This window comes from Myotis lucifugus, unplaced genomic scaffold (genome assembly GCF_000147115.1).
Source record: "Myotis lucifugus unplaced genomic scaffold, Myoluc2.0 scaffold_381, whole genome shotgun sequence".
NCBI lineage: Eukaryota > Metazoa > Chordata > Mammalia > Chiroptera > Vespertilionidae > Myotis > Myotis lucifugus.
Window position 1 is genome coordinate 737,880 of NW_005871429.1, and position 14,350 is coordinate 752,229.

Genomic DNA, 14,350 nt, shown 5'->3' on the forward strand with positions numbered 1-14,350 from the left:
CATTAATTCTTCCTCTTGAGGGCTAATTGGGAAGGAAAGGAGGTGAATTTCAGGTCAGTCAGGCATCCTTAGCTACTGAAGCAGCTAAATCTCAGTGCAATAAACTTTAAAGACCTGTCTAAATCCTTTTGTGTCATTTAAGATTTCATTCCATCCAACTGATTGAACAGTCCTGCCAATTCAAGCTTAGACAACCTTGAGATTGCTGTTTTGGTTAATAGTGATAACAGTATGTGACCTGTCTCTGGGAGATTTTGTAAATTAAAGTCTAAGAGTCCGTCTAAAGAACGAACTCTAATTTACCCTGTGCTTATTACACGAGAGACTCTCACCTGGACAGTTTGCATTGCTTATCCATTTCATAGTGTACAATGACCAAGAGAAGTAGAATACCCACTCCACAGATGTGGAAACTGAGGCTCAGCTACTCTGACCAGTCTCGCAGTTTGTAAGGAAAACCCTGGCTCGCAGACTCCAGAGCACACAGGCCATTTACAAAGGACTGGAGCTGGCTGGGGGCTTTCACGCATCTATGCTGTCCACGCTTAACATGGGTAACTGAAACCTGACCTTACGTTCCTTTCCAAATCTCCAAGGAGTCTGGCTGCAGAGCCTTCATGGACAACTTCTTTCAGCAGCTGAAAAGCAAAATGTTTTTTGTGGAATAAAATCAGTCTTTATTTGAGTGGGGTTTTTTTCCTTCTTAAAAAAAAAATAATCATCATCCACCACAGCACTTAACAAGAACGCTCACAGAATGGGCAAGTCCTCAGGTCTGGCTGTGCAGAATACCGAGGAAGTGGTGACAGCATTAGGGCACTCTGGCCTACGATGTTGCAGACGATGTAATGAACAGCTGGGGATTTCTTAGACGCGATTGTGTGACACAGGGGGGTAGCTGCTGCTCGGCTTTGCTTTTGCAAACCTCGCCCCTCGCTCTCTCTCGACCAGCCGGGTGTCGCCGGCTGCCGCAGCGCCTACGGCAGCCCGCGTCTTCCCGCCCCCGCGCGCCCGCCCAGGCTGACGCGAGCAGGACTGGGCAGCACGCCCCGCCCCCGCCCCGCCCCCGCCCCGCGCACGTGACCGCGGGGCAGTTTTCCTTCTCCCCTCCCCTTCCCGAAACCCCGCCTTCTCCTGAGAGGCTGCGGCTTTCTATTGCGCCACTACGGGAATGACCGCCGTATCAGCCAATCAGAGCCCGACTCTTCAAGTAAGACCCGCCCCCTGATAGTCCTCTGGTTCCTTCCCGCTCACACAAGAGTCACTTCCGAAGAGAGAGAACCGCCATGAAGAGAGAAGGGGGTGCCGCCCACCTCTGTTCCGACAGCCTCCCCGAGTCCCAGCAGCAAGACGGCAACCACGCACCCAACTTCTCCAGCCACAGCTCATGCCGCCGTCGCCAGCGGCGCCGACATGACAAGGCGCTGCATGCTCGCTAGGCCAGGTTTCCCCTCATCCCCAGCCCCGGGGTCGTCGCCCCCGCGCTGCCATCTGAGACCCGGTAGTACCGCTCCTGCTGCAGCGGGAAAGAGAACAGAGAGTCCTGGGGACAGGTACAGTGCAGAGGGCTTGAGAAGGGGCCGGGTCGCGGGGGCAAGGGTATGAGGGAGGACTGCGGACGGCCGCTCTTCCAGTTCCCGCCATCCCCCGCGAGCTCAGGCCTCAGCGTTTTGGGGCCTGGCAAACCTCCGCCCCGCCTCCGCGCGGCGGCTTCTGGGAGTTCGAGTTTCCTTTTCTGTAGTTGGGACGCTGTCCTCGGTCTAGTGACCGCAGCCGGGATGGCTACGGGGATCCCGCCTCAGAACGTGATTTTCGTCCTTTATGATAGCTGGACCCGGGGCCCTGACCGGTTCATGCACATCGAGGTGGTTTTCTGTACTTTGCCAGTTCTACTGATCCTAGTGGTTTAATAGTATAAGCCGTTTTTTCTGTATTGTAGGTGAGAAATTACGTAAGGTGTGATGAGGGAAACCCACAGATCACTTTTGAGTTCAGTATAAACGATAATTCATACTTAAAAGAACATGCACATTTGGAATGTGATGTTTTCTCCAATCCAAGAGGCCAGTTTTTATGTAAAGATTTTGTGGGAGCTATGTAAAAAGATGGGGAATTTCTTCAAATGACATCCTCTGACAATAAAACATGTTTAAATTCTCTACACACTTGGTACTGTCTTTTTTATTTTAAGTTTAAGAGCTTGTAACGTAAGTTTAACAGTAAATGTATCTTCTGCTATTGTAGAACAGGTCCACAATCCCTTATCTTAATTCTGAAAGTCAGGAAGCTAGGAAAACCAAAAGTTTTCAGTGAGTTTGGCACCACATCTTACTTGGAAGCCAAACCTGATTAGAACTAATGGAAGGCTGTATGGCCTTTATCCCATGAAGTGTAAGTATTCGTGAGTTTTGCTGGAAAAATATTAATGTGGTTGCTGCTACAGGGTGCAATATCAGACCCCACTGGGGGCTTTACATACTGCATTGAAGTTACCTGCCTTTCTAAAATCCAGAATTCTAAAATACATTTGGCCCCGAAAATTTCAGATAAGGGTTTGTGAGCTGTTATAAAATTTGCAACTAGTTATAAATAAGAGACATTTCTGTGCATGTGAACTTAAGGAAACATTCCTTGAAAGTTAAGTTCATAGTTATTTTGCAAATACCTTGCGTGTTTTACAAAACCATTTTTCTCTCTAGTATAATAATCAAAAAAGAGCCAGGGATCTAATATTTTAGGAAAGAGATATAGTGTTACTTTTAGTAATTAATGTAAAAACATTTAGTATTGTCTTGTTTTGAATTAACTGCTTCTTAATTCTGTCCCATCTCTCTTTTCTCAACCAATAACTGAAGGTATCATCCTTCTTCCCTTTACAGAACCTCTAGCATTTGTTTCTTGATTCTCATGTAGTGACATGTCTAATTTATTTTATGAAAACAAATGCATAGATTCTTCCTTCCATTACTCATTCATTTCATAACTTCTTAACTTTTCTACCAGCATCTCAAACAAACATTGTAGGCTCTCAATAAACCATTAAAGGTGGACATTGCTCTTTTAATGTGATCAGTAAAGTATATAAGATGAAGAAGCTTAACTATCAAGGGACTTGGATTGTTCGTTTTCTCTGAGCATTCCAACCTCCTAGTGGATAAATGTTTAGGGAAATTCATAGACTGTTGCTTATTCTCTTTCAATAAAATAATTACATTTTAGCCATATTTGCCAGAAGATTGATTTTTTTGTTCTAGATACAACATCCCTCTTTATGCAGCTGACAAATAACTCTAAAGACATGAACAAATCAGAATACGAATTCTGATAATATGGTCCTGTTCCACTCTGTGTCCACTGTAGGGTGCAGAAATTTTTTTTAAAAAATGAAAACAATTTGGGTTTTGTTATTCTTGTTAACTTTTCTTTTTGTTTTATTTCCCCCCAGGTAATGTGTTATTTTTGTAAATAACTTAAGAACTCTTAGATAGCCCTGGCTGGTTTGGCTCAGTGGATGGAGTATTGGCCTGAGGACTGAAGGGTCCTGGGTTCAATTCCAGTCAAGGGCACATGCCCAGGATTGCAGGCTCGATCCCCAATAGGGGCCGTGTAGGAGGCAGCCAATCAATGATTCTCTCTCATCATTGATGTTTCTATCTCTCCCTCTCCCTCTCTGAAATCAATAAAAATATATTTTTTTTAAAAAAGAACTCTTAGATAAATTAAGGTTTTTGAGACGCTATGTAGTTGTGAACTCATTCCAATTTCTGCTGTTACTTAGATTAGCATCTTACTGTAGTGTACAAGAGTAGTATAAGGTTAATACTTGATCCTTTGTCTTTTGTCAGCACACTCTTCAGCTGCATCCTCAGACCAGCCAAATCAACGCATTCTACCATCTACTCTTGTGATGAGTCTCTTCAGGTTTTAGTCAGTTTTTACAATCTCCATTATTCATTTATCAAACACTGATTAAGCATTATTTTGTATCAAATTACTGAAGTTAATCAAAGGATAGGATCAGATCTCCCTCAAGATCTTTTACTCTATGTAGTAGTGAGCTTTTTGAGCCCTAGGAAGCACTCTACCAGTTCTCTGGATCTGCACTCCAGTCTTCTCATTTTAGTACTATAGATTATATAAACCTCAGTTGTACTTATAAATTTATTCCTACAGGAAGTGGTGAATTATATTTCCAATTGTTTATAATCAGCTTAGCAAAGCATTATTGCCATTGTCAGATTTTGATTAAACTAGATAGTGAAATCCAGCCTATATTCTATAAGTCTACTAGTGTTCTTTACTTATTCTGAATTATTGAGGTTTCAGTATTTGCTTATGTGATTCCATATTAGTTATGCTTTTATTTTCAGGAAGCAGTCAATTATAGATTTCTTCAAACCAACTTCAAAACCAGGTATGTATACTACTAATGCATTTTTTGTGGGATTTTTTTGGAGAGGGAAATGGATTCAGTTCTTAAATCTGCTCTAAACTCATTAATTTGAACAGTTTTAAAAAATGAAAATGCAGTTTTTTACAAAGATAAACAATTCTAAGCATCATGAATAAACTTTTTGCTTCTATGTTTTAAAACTTATAGTCAATTTTCATAATGCATACTGTTTTGACTCTCTAATACAGTAACTTATTTCATAGAGCCATAAGGAGCTTACATGATGTAGCAAAAGGAAGGCTTATGAAAGTAAGGCTGTTAACAATTAAATTGTGTCTTAATCCTACCCCCCATAAAATGTGTATTGTTATCTAAATAAGCAATTTGAATTTTTTTTGTGACAGATTAGTATTATTCATACTTTAAATATTTATACAAAATAGTTTGTATATTTTTAATAACATGCGATTTGTGTGTTTTAATTGGCTATTTAGACAGACATATGTTGGATTCTCCACAAAAATCAAACATCAAATATGGAGAAAGTGGTTTATCCATCACTGGGACAGAGCAGTTTGAAAGGAAACTATCCTCGACAAAAATATCTAAACCCAAAAAGCTGTCATCAGAAAAGAGCTCTATTTTAGAGGCTTTAATGAAAGGTGTTAAAGAGCACCCTAAAGATCATGAGTCATGTCGGCCTTGTGTGTCACTAACCACCAAATGTCCAAAGACACTTACAAAGACTGTCTATATTCCTCCTTCATGTCACTTGTCTAAAGAGATGAAGACACTAAAGAAAAAACATCGATCTCCAGAGAGAAGGAAGTCACTGTTGACTCATGAAAATAGCAGGGAGAAGAATGATAGAGATCGAGGCAAGACCAATGCAGATTCCAAAAAGCAGGCCACAGTGACAGAAACTGACATCTTCAAGAACACCTCCAGAAGTCTTAGCAGCAGAAGCAGCCTATCCAGGCATCACCCAGGAGAAAGCCCACTCGGAGCTAAGTTCCAGTTGTCACTAGCTTCTTACTGCAAAGAAAGAGAACTAAAGAAGTTAAGAAGGGAGCAAATGGAACAGAGAATCAACTCAGAAAATTCTTTCTCAGAAGCAAACAGTCTTTCCTTAAAATCCTCAAGTATAGAAAGAAATTACCAACCAAGGCAAGAACAGAGTAAACAGAATGATGTCAGACCTGGAAAGAGTAATCTCTCAAACCTGGTATGTGAAATAATTACTGAATTAGCTTAGCTACTGCTTTATCATATTTAGATACTAAATCTAAAAATATTTAAAAATTGTTAACATCATATTGGTATCTCTTATTAAAGAAATACTGATAACACAGATTGTGTAGTAGAAGCTGATTTCATTAAGTTTTGTCCAACTGTTGATCAAACTCAATAAAATAATGTTTCCTGCCCTTAATTTTTTAAGTTGTTAGAAATACAAATCTCAGGCCCCACTTCAGACCCACTGAACCAGAAACTGTGGAGGTAGAATTCAGCAATCTGCCATTAGCAAGCCTTCTAGATGATTTTGATGCACTTTAAAGTTTGAGAATCACTGGTTTAGACTATATATAAATCTTAAATAATTGAGTAGAAGTCTTAGAAAGCTTAGAAAATTATCCAAATACATTTTTTTAAATTTTCATTTAATTTAGTTTTTTTCCATCACCATTTATCCCCTCTATGCCCTCTTCCACCTCCATCCATCCCCCTTCACATCTTTTTTTTTTTTTAAATATATTTCTTTATTGATTTCAGAGAGGAAGGGAGAAGGAGAGATAGAAACATCAATGATGAGAGAGAATCACTGATTGGCTGCCTCCTGCACACCCCCCACCGGGGATCGAGCCCGCAACCCAGGCATGTGCCCTTGACCGGAATCGAACCTGGGACCCCTCAGTCCACAGGCCGACGCTCTATCCACTGAGCCAAGGCAGCTAGGGCCCCCTTTCACATCTTAACCTCATCAGATTTATCTTTTGAGACTAGACCAAACTTAGATCAGCACAAAAGATGACCCTCGTCCCTGGAAAGTCAAGTTGTTAAATACATTTTTTCAGAGAGCTTCTCTACATACAGAGCAAATACAGGAAGATTAGGTAACAGTAAGTGCTATGATGAAAAGTTGCTATGAAATTTGTACACCAGATAGACCAAACATAAACCAAACAATGAAGTTCTGGGAGTGAATGGAGATTGCTGCAAGAAAATATATTTATAAACTCTAGGGTTTGCAAGGAGTTTGGTGCCTTTACCAGTGAGATTTGCTAATTATCAATAGAGATTAGTAACATTTGGTCCATTTTTATAAGATTTCAGTGTTTGGTGTTGCATCAGTTCTTAAACAGAAGTATTGAAAAGTGAATTGTATCCATTTGATTGGCAAATATTAAGCCTACTGTTATCAGAGTAATAGTACACTGCTCTAATAAAATCTTAATCCTGAGCTATGAATGTAAATTTCTAAATTTGTGTTATAAAAACTGACTTTATTTTATGGCATTTTTTATATTTTTATGATACAAATGCCCTTTATTTTTATGATAAAACTTAAGAATTTAAAATATTTTATTATAGAAGCTTGAATTTAACCTCCAAATAGACATTTTTGCTTTATTCAGTCTAGAAATCTGTGTTCAAATGTATGAAGAAAAATTCACATTCTTCCCCCAACTCTTAATGAATTTTATCTTATTTTGCTAACAGGAAAATGGACATCTCTCAAGAAAAAGATCGTCTTCTGATTCATGGGACTCTGCTTCAGGTAGAATCAAAATTAAATTTATGAATTTTAAAATAAATTTGCATTTTAATGGCACTGTTTCTTAAAGCAAATTTGTTTAAGTATGCAGTTTCCTCCTAGAGGTGATTTGAGTGTCGCATTAGTTTAGGGTTTATAATATTATATTCAAAAGGAATAGTCCTTGCCCTAACCGGTTTGGCTCAGTGGTAGAGCGTCGGCCTGCGGACTCAGGGGTCCCAGGTTCGATTCTGGTCAGGTTCGATGTGCCTCGGTTGTGGGCACATCCCCAGTGGGGAGTGTGCAGGTGGCAGCTGATCGATGTTTCTCTCTCATTGATGTTTCTAGCTCTCTATCCCTCTCCCTTCCTCTCTGTAAAAAATCAATAAAAAATATTTAAAAAAAAAAAAAAAGGAATAGTCCTAGAATTTAGTATAAGTAAACAGTGATTTGTCTTGACTCTTCACATTCTTCAATAGTTCCTAACAGTGTGTTTCTCACATTGGTATTCATTGTTCTTCTGAATCCTTGGCTACAATTAAGAAGCATAATCTTATATCTCTGGAATTGTGGACTATCTGAAGTCTTGGTGTATTAAAGATGCTTTGTATAAGGTTGAAACTGTTATCATGAACCACAATAGTGTTTCCTGTATTTCAAATACAAAGATCCCTTTTTAGTATCAAATTTCAAGGGCACCTACATGACACTAGTTTGTACTTTTAATATCTATTGGTTGAGAAAATACATAATAGCAAACAGCTGCTATTAATTCAGTCATTCTTAAAATATATTTCTCTTTTTTAAACTAGAAAATAGAACAGTATAAAATTTAAACAGTGCAGAAATTTATAGCACAAAAAATGAAAGGCCCCCAGAAATAACAACTGTTAATAATTTGATATGATTGTAAACTTTGAAAAATAGACTTTACAAAGTTCCACACTAATAACGATACTAGCAAACATTTATTGAGCACTTACTATGTGCCATACTTTGTTCTATATCCTTTTAATTTGAGCCTCATATCTGTATAAGATGGTTACTTTTAGAAACTTAAAAAATGGAGGTATAGAGACAGTTCTGACTTACCATTCTTCAGTAAAACTTTTTTATATATTCTAGAGGTGCATTGCATTTTGACCAAGTGATCTCAAGTGTTAAAATTAATCTTCAGCCAAGGCTAAAATCATACTTTACCATTATTAAAGAGCTTCTAGCATCAGGAATAAGATTGAAGTTTCATAGAATTTTTAAAATTTATTTAAATTTTATAATGTTGTTTTTGGTGATTTAATTTTAGTCAATTTTGACATTAATAGTACAAGAACAATAATTTCTCAGGTATGGGATTGCTCCTGCACTCAGTGTTTGTAATAATAAATAAATGATCTCTTTGCACTGAGGTGAATGGAAGAACAAAATATTTTTAGGCTAGTTCTTCCAGTGTAGGAGGCTGCTAGTTATGGTTATGCCACCAAGCTATTCAGCTTTTTTTCCCCCTTGGATAATGACTGAGATAAGAATTATCTTCACGGATTTATAGATTTCCTCAGTGGTGACTGTAGTTTTATTTATATAATACTACATACTGAAGTTTTTGAGAGGCAGTTTTCAGAGGCAAACTTAAGATGTTGCCTTCACTTATATTTTTATTTCTAATATGTTTGAATGTTTTTCATAATCCTCACAATTGTGGTATTTTACTCTTAATAAATATACATTTACACTTCAGTTGACTGTCAACAGGATATAAAAGATATTAGGACTCTAAATAACATGAAGAGTGCTTATCTTTATCTGAATAGAGATTAATAATTTAAATGTTATGTCTTGTTCATATTACTACTATTACACAGTTGTGATGATGCTATGCATAATCACACACAAGTTGAGGGTTTCAGAAATGTTGGCAGCGTAGGCATTTGGCTCTTTGGTCTTCCAGAGCCCCATCCTTTGGCTGAATTCTAAGGTCCAGCTTAATCCATCGATAGTTTATTCCATAATTTATTAATAACTAATTCCTTATTGAGCATTTGGATTTTTCCCTTTTTTCTTTACAGACTCAATCACTGTCTTATCTGAGTATTTTATATACTAACTAGAGGCCCAATGCATGAAATTCGTGCAAGGGGCTCAGCCTTTGCAGCCGCAGCAGCTTGCCTTGGCCCTCACAGCCCCGGCTTCGTCCGGAAGGACATCTGGAAGGATGTCCGGAAGGTCGTTTGGCTGTCCAGTCTAATTAGCATATTACGCTTTTATTATTATAGATACATATTTGAAATATTGTAAAACATTCCATCTGAAGATTACACAAGGGGTGCATAAAGAATCATGAACCCAACTGGTGTGGCTCAGTGGTAGAGTGTTGACCTATGAACCAGCAGGTCACGATTCGATTCTCAGGGCACATGCCCTGGTTGTGGGCTCGATCCTCAGGGTGTGTAGGAGGCAATCAATCAGTGATTACCTCTCATCATGGATGTTTCCATCTCTCTCTCCCTCTCCCTTCCTCTCTGAAATCAATAAAAATAGTTATTTTTATTTAAAACAAAAGAATCATGAAAATTTTGCAGTTAATCCATTGCCCTAGCGAGCTTGCAAAAAGGGAGCCTACCCATAGTACCAATTCACCCTCCTCTAATTCTAGATGTTAAAGCTCTAAGTAAGCTAATTTTTCCTAAACTTTGCCCACAAATACTTTTTCTCTTCTGGATAAATTTTAAGTTCCTGAACAAAGCAGGAATTTCTTCTCATTACTAGCTATAATAAATATTTGACTTCTCTAGGAAAATGGAACAAAACTCAAACTGACAGGTCTGTAGCTATCTTTCTTATAACCTTCAAACTTAAGATAATCAATATACATCTGTCCTAAGTGTTCCCTTTTTCTTAGTTATTAGATTTCTTATCCTGCACTATAAGGAACCCCTATCCTTTTTTATAGGACATTTAATCCCAGAAAACTGAGTGGGCATGAATGATTTCTTCAGGTAATAGGAGATATCTGTAGAAAAATGAAGCATGTATTTAATTGATTTTTTTATTTTTATAAGATGAATTTTCCAGATTATATATTGATCAAGATATACAAATAATTGCTTAACTCGAGGTTTTTATTTGTTTCTTTTTCTTTTTATATAAGTAGTGAATTTTTAATGAATGATAATTTTTTGTTGTTAATCTTCACTGGAGAATATTTGTCCATTTATTTTTAGAGAGAGGGGGAGAGACAGAGAGAAACATCGATGTGAGAGAGACACATTGATTGGTTGCCTCCCACATGCTCCCCAACCAGGCCGAGGATTGAGCCTGCAACCTAGGTACGTGTCCTTGACAAGAATTGAACCAGGGACACTTCAGTCTCTGGGCCAACACTCTATTCACTGAGCCATAGTGGCTAGGCTATGAATGATGAATTTTAAGAGTTAATTAATGAAACCACATTTTTAAGCAATAAGAAATTTTTAAAAACTGGTTAACTCTAATATATGTGGTTATTAAATTGCTTCTGGATGGAACTGCTAACACAGCTTATATTAGTTGCCTAGGGCTGCCATAAGTACCAAAACATAGGTGGCTTAAAACAGAAATTTATTACGTTATGGTTCTAGAAGCTAGAAATCTAAAGTTAAGGATATCAGTAGGCCATGGTCTCTCTAACAACTCTAAGGGAGGATCCTTTCTTGCCTCTTCTAGCTTCTGGTGTTTGCCTACAATCTTTGGCATTCTTTGACTTATAGATGCATCACTCCAATCACAGCATCTTCTCCCTATCTATCTTTATGTCATCTTTCCTCTGCATGTATGTCTTCATGTCCAAATTTCCCTTTTTATATGGACACCAGTCATATTGGATTAGGACCCACCCTAATGACATTGTAATTTGATTACCCCCTGTAACAGGTCACATTCTGAGGTTCTGGGAGTTAGGACTTCCACATATCATTTTGGGAGCCATGGTTCAACCCATAACATAGCTGAAGACTAGAGCGATACATGGGAAAGGATAAACAAATACTAGGGAGAAAGACAAATTAATTTTTTAAATTGAGAACTTAAAATATGTCTGCCTTTAACTAGTTACCATATGTGTGTTTTTAAGGTCATATAAATTTAGATATAGAAGTGTTACATTTCTGGAACCAGGTAGTCCTTGGTCTAACAAAAGGGTGTATGCACTTTGAGGGAAAGTGCCTTTGTAACCCTTTCCTTGATACAAATACACAGTTTTTTATGTTTTGGAGAGTCACACCTTTAATCCTATTTAGGTAGTAAACTTTCAATAGTTTTGGAATGAAAATAAGCATTTGTCATTAGCTTTATTTTTCTTGAACTCACCAGTGTTTATCAGTTAAAAAATAAATGATAGTATTAGCTCTTTTTCTTCATTCCATATGTGGTGAATAATCTCAGCCTAAACTTTTAGAATGTAAACATTTGAAAGGTTGTTCTAAACATTGAGTAAACTTTACTAAGATAGAAAAATATGTTTTCACTAATCTGGCAAAAATTAAATTTTAGCAGGCTCTAAGCAGAATAAATTCCCTGACAAAAGAAAAAGGAACTCTGTGGACTCAGATCTGAAAAGCACAAGAGAATCTATAATGCCAAAAGCAAAAGAGTCCTTCCTTGAGAAGCGTCCTGATGGACCACATAAGAAAGAGAAATTTATAAAACACATTGCACTGAAGACACCTGGTGATGTATTGCGCTTGGAAGATATAGCCAAGGAACCGAATGAAGAAGCTGACCGCTCCACTGCAGGCTTGGCACCTTCAAATTCTGGCCACCATCCTTCCAGGAATAGTGACCAAGTCCGTGTGGCAAGTACCAAAGAGACTAAGATGCAGAAACCCCACTTATCTTTACCTCAGGAAAAGTCTACAGTTAAAAAAGCTAGCAACCTTCAGAAAAATAAAACTGCTAGCTCCGTGGCATCAAAGGAGACAAAACTTTTACCTTTACTTTCCCATGATCCGAGTGCTGGTTCCTCTCGGGTATCATTAAATTCTAAAAAAGATAAAGAACGTTCTTCATCTAAAGAATGTTCTGGGCATTCTACAGAGCCCTCCAAACACAAGGAACACAAAGCAAAGACTAATAAGGCTGATTCTAATGTATCTTCAGGGAAAATTTCAGGGGGATCTTTGCATTCAGAATATGGCACTCCTACAAAGTCTCCCCCGGCTGCTTTGGAAGTTGTGCCATGTATCCCAGCACCTTCAGATAAAGCCCCTTCAGATAAAGAGAGTTCAGGAAATTCTAATGCAGGTAGCAATGCACTGAAAAGAAAACTAAGGGGTGGTTTTGATAGTGATGAAGAAAGTTTAGGTTACAACCTAGACAGTGATGAGGAAGAGGAAACATTAAAATCCCTGGAAGAAATAATGGCTTTGAACTTCAATCAGACTCCTACATCTACAGGAAAGCCTCCTGCTCTTTCCAAGGGGCTTGGATCTCAGTCATCAGACTATACAGTAAGTAGTTTTATAACAAATATCTTTACTTGAAGAGGGAAAGATGGATTGATTATGAAAGAGGGATAGAATGTTAGAACTTATTTTAAAAGCCAGTATTTGTTATGAGTCATAATTGGTCTGAAACTGATAGAGTTTTTGTTTGGTTAATGGGTTTCCCATATCTTTAGTTTTATTACTGTAAATCAGTGGTCTCCAAACTTATTTGATCACACACACTTCTATTAGTAAAACAATTTTTGAGCATGCACCCCAATGTATATGTATACTTATAGGTTAATACATGTATCACTATACTATGTATTTTCTAACGAATATGCAAAAAAAATTTAAAGGAAGAAGAAAAAGGTATTTTCCTATAGACTTTATGTAGAAGTTACTATAGACTAAGTTCTACTGGAGTTTCTATAGAAGTTCCATGTAAATAGAAGTTCTATTATTTTCTTCCTGCACCCCAATGGATCACCTTGCACACCCCCTGCTTTGGAGACCACTGCTGTAAATGAAGGTAGAGTGTAGAATGTTGTTAATTGTGGTGTGCAATTTTATTTATAAAGTGCTTCATTCTATCTTGGGAATAAGCTGAATTAAATTCTAATATGTCTGTAAAATTTGGTGGGGAAGGTGTTAATGTTCATGGTAACACCTAAAAATTAACAGTTTGATTCCACTAAAATAGGATTTAAAAATAAAGATAGGGTAGCCATGGAGCCTTTGGGTGTTTGCAGTCAGTTCCTAAGGCTAGCAGAATTTTTTATAAGTAGTGCCTTTCCTAGTAGATGGCAAAATCAAAATGCCTGTAGTACAAAATACTAGATTTAAAGCATGATGATGAAAATTCTCTTTTAAGAAAGGTATTCTCCTGGCCCAGGTTATTGAAAGAGAGAATATTCTTTAGTACTCTTAATAACTTAAAACATCCCAATTCTTCTACTAAGATATGTTATAAAGTATTCCTAAAATTTCTTCTTGTTTTAGGAACATGTTCATAGTGGAACTTATACAAATACTCTAGAGCGTCTAGTGAAGGAAATGGAAGACACACAAAGGTTAGTTAGCATCATGACTACCTTGCTAAATTTAACATGCTGACTGTTTCAGAAATAAGGTATTCTTGTTTATAGTGTGGATCAGAGGCTCCAGCTTTTTATGGTATACTCCATTAACATAAATTTCTTTCTGCTTACCACAACTAGTACCTAACTGATAGCTGAAATTCTTGATAAAAAGCATTAGTAGAGCCCAGCTGGTGTAGCTCAGTTGGTTGAGTGTCAGCCCATGCATCAGGAGATTGCCGGTTCTATTCCAGGTCAGGGCACTTGCCCGGGTTTTGCATTCGATCCCCAGGAGGGGGTGTGCAGGAGACAGCCAGTCGGTGTTTCTATCTCTCCCTCCTTCCTCTCTCTGAAATAAATAAAAACTTTTTTTAAAGCATTAGAATTTTTGTGGGTTTTTTATTATGATATATATATATACATATATATATATAACATAAAATTTACTGTTTCAATCACTTTAAAATGTACAATTCATCAAGTACAATTCATCAAGTACATTTATATTGTTGTGTAACCATCACCACCATCTAGCCCTAGAACTTTTTTTTTCCATATTCCTAATTGAAATCCCATATCCATTAACCAGTAACTCCCATTCCCTGGTGTAACTATTGTTCTACTTTCTGTCTCTATGAAATTGACTATTCTGTATACCTCATATAAA

General features: G+C 37.6%; 1 protein-coding gene across 4 annotated transcripts in view; it reads left to right on the plus strand.

Moving 5' to 3' along the window:
* The first annotated feature begins 1,261 nt into the window (after positions 1-1,261).
* SLF2 (SMC5-SMC6 complex localization factor 2) overlaps positions 1,262-14,350 on the plus strand; it is a 42,976-nt gene continuing 29,887 nt past the window's right edge. Inside the window, exons 1-6 of one of the 4 annotated variants that reach the window (XM_006101728.3) lie at positions 1,262-1,553; positions 4,371-4,414; positions 4,888-5,618; positions 7,115-7,172; positions 11,673-12,628; positions 13,607-13,677. In XM_006101728.3, the coding sequence (XP_006101790.1) occupies positions 1,414-1,553; positions 4,371-4,414; positions 4,888-5,618; positions 7,115-7,172; positions 11,673-12,628; positions 13,607-13,677 (2,000 nt within the window). In that variant the 5' untranslated portion in view covers positions 1,262-1,413. The remainder of the gene's footprint in view (positions 1,554-4,370; positions 4,415-4,887; positions 5,619-7,114; positions 7,173-11,672; positions 12,629-13,606; positions 13,678-14,350) is intronic. The other 3 variants (XM_014467122.2, XM_014467123.2, XM_023743236.1) reach the window with 3 other exon arrangements.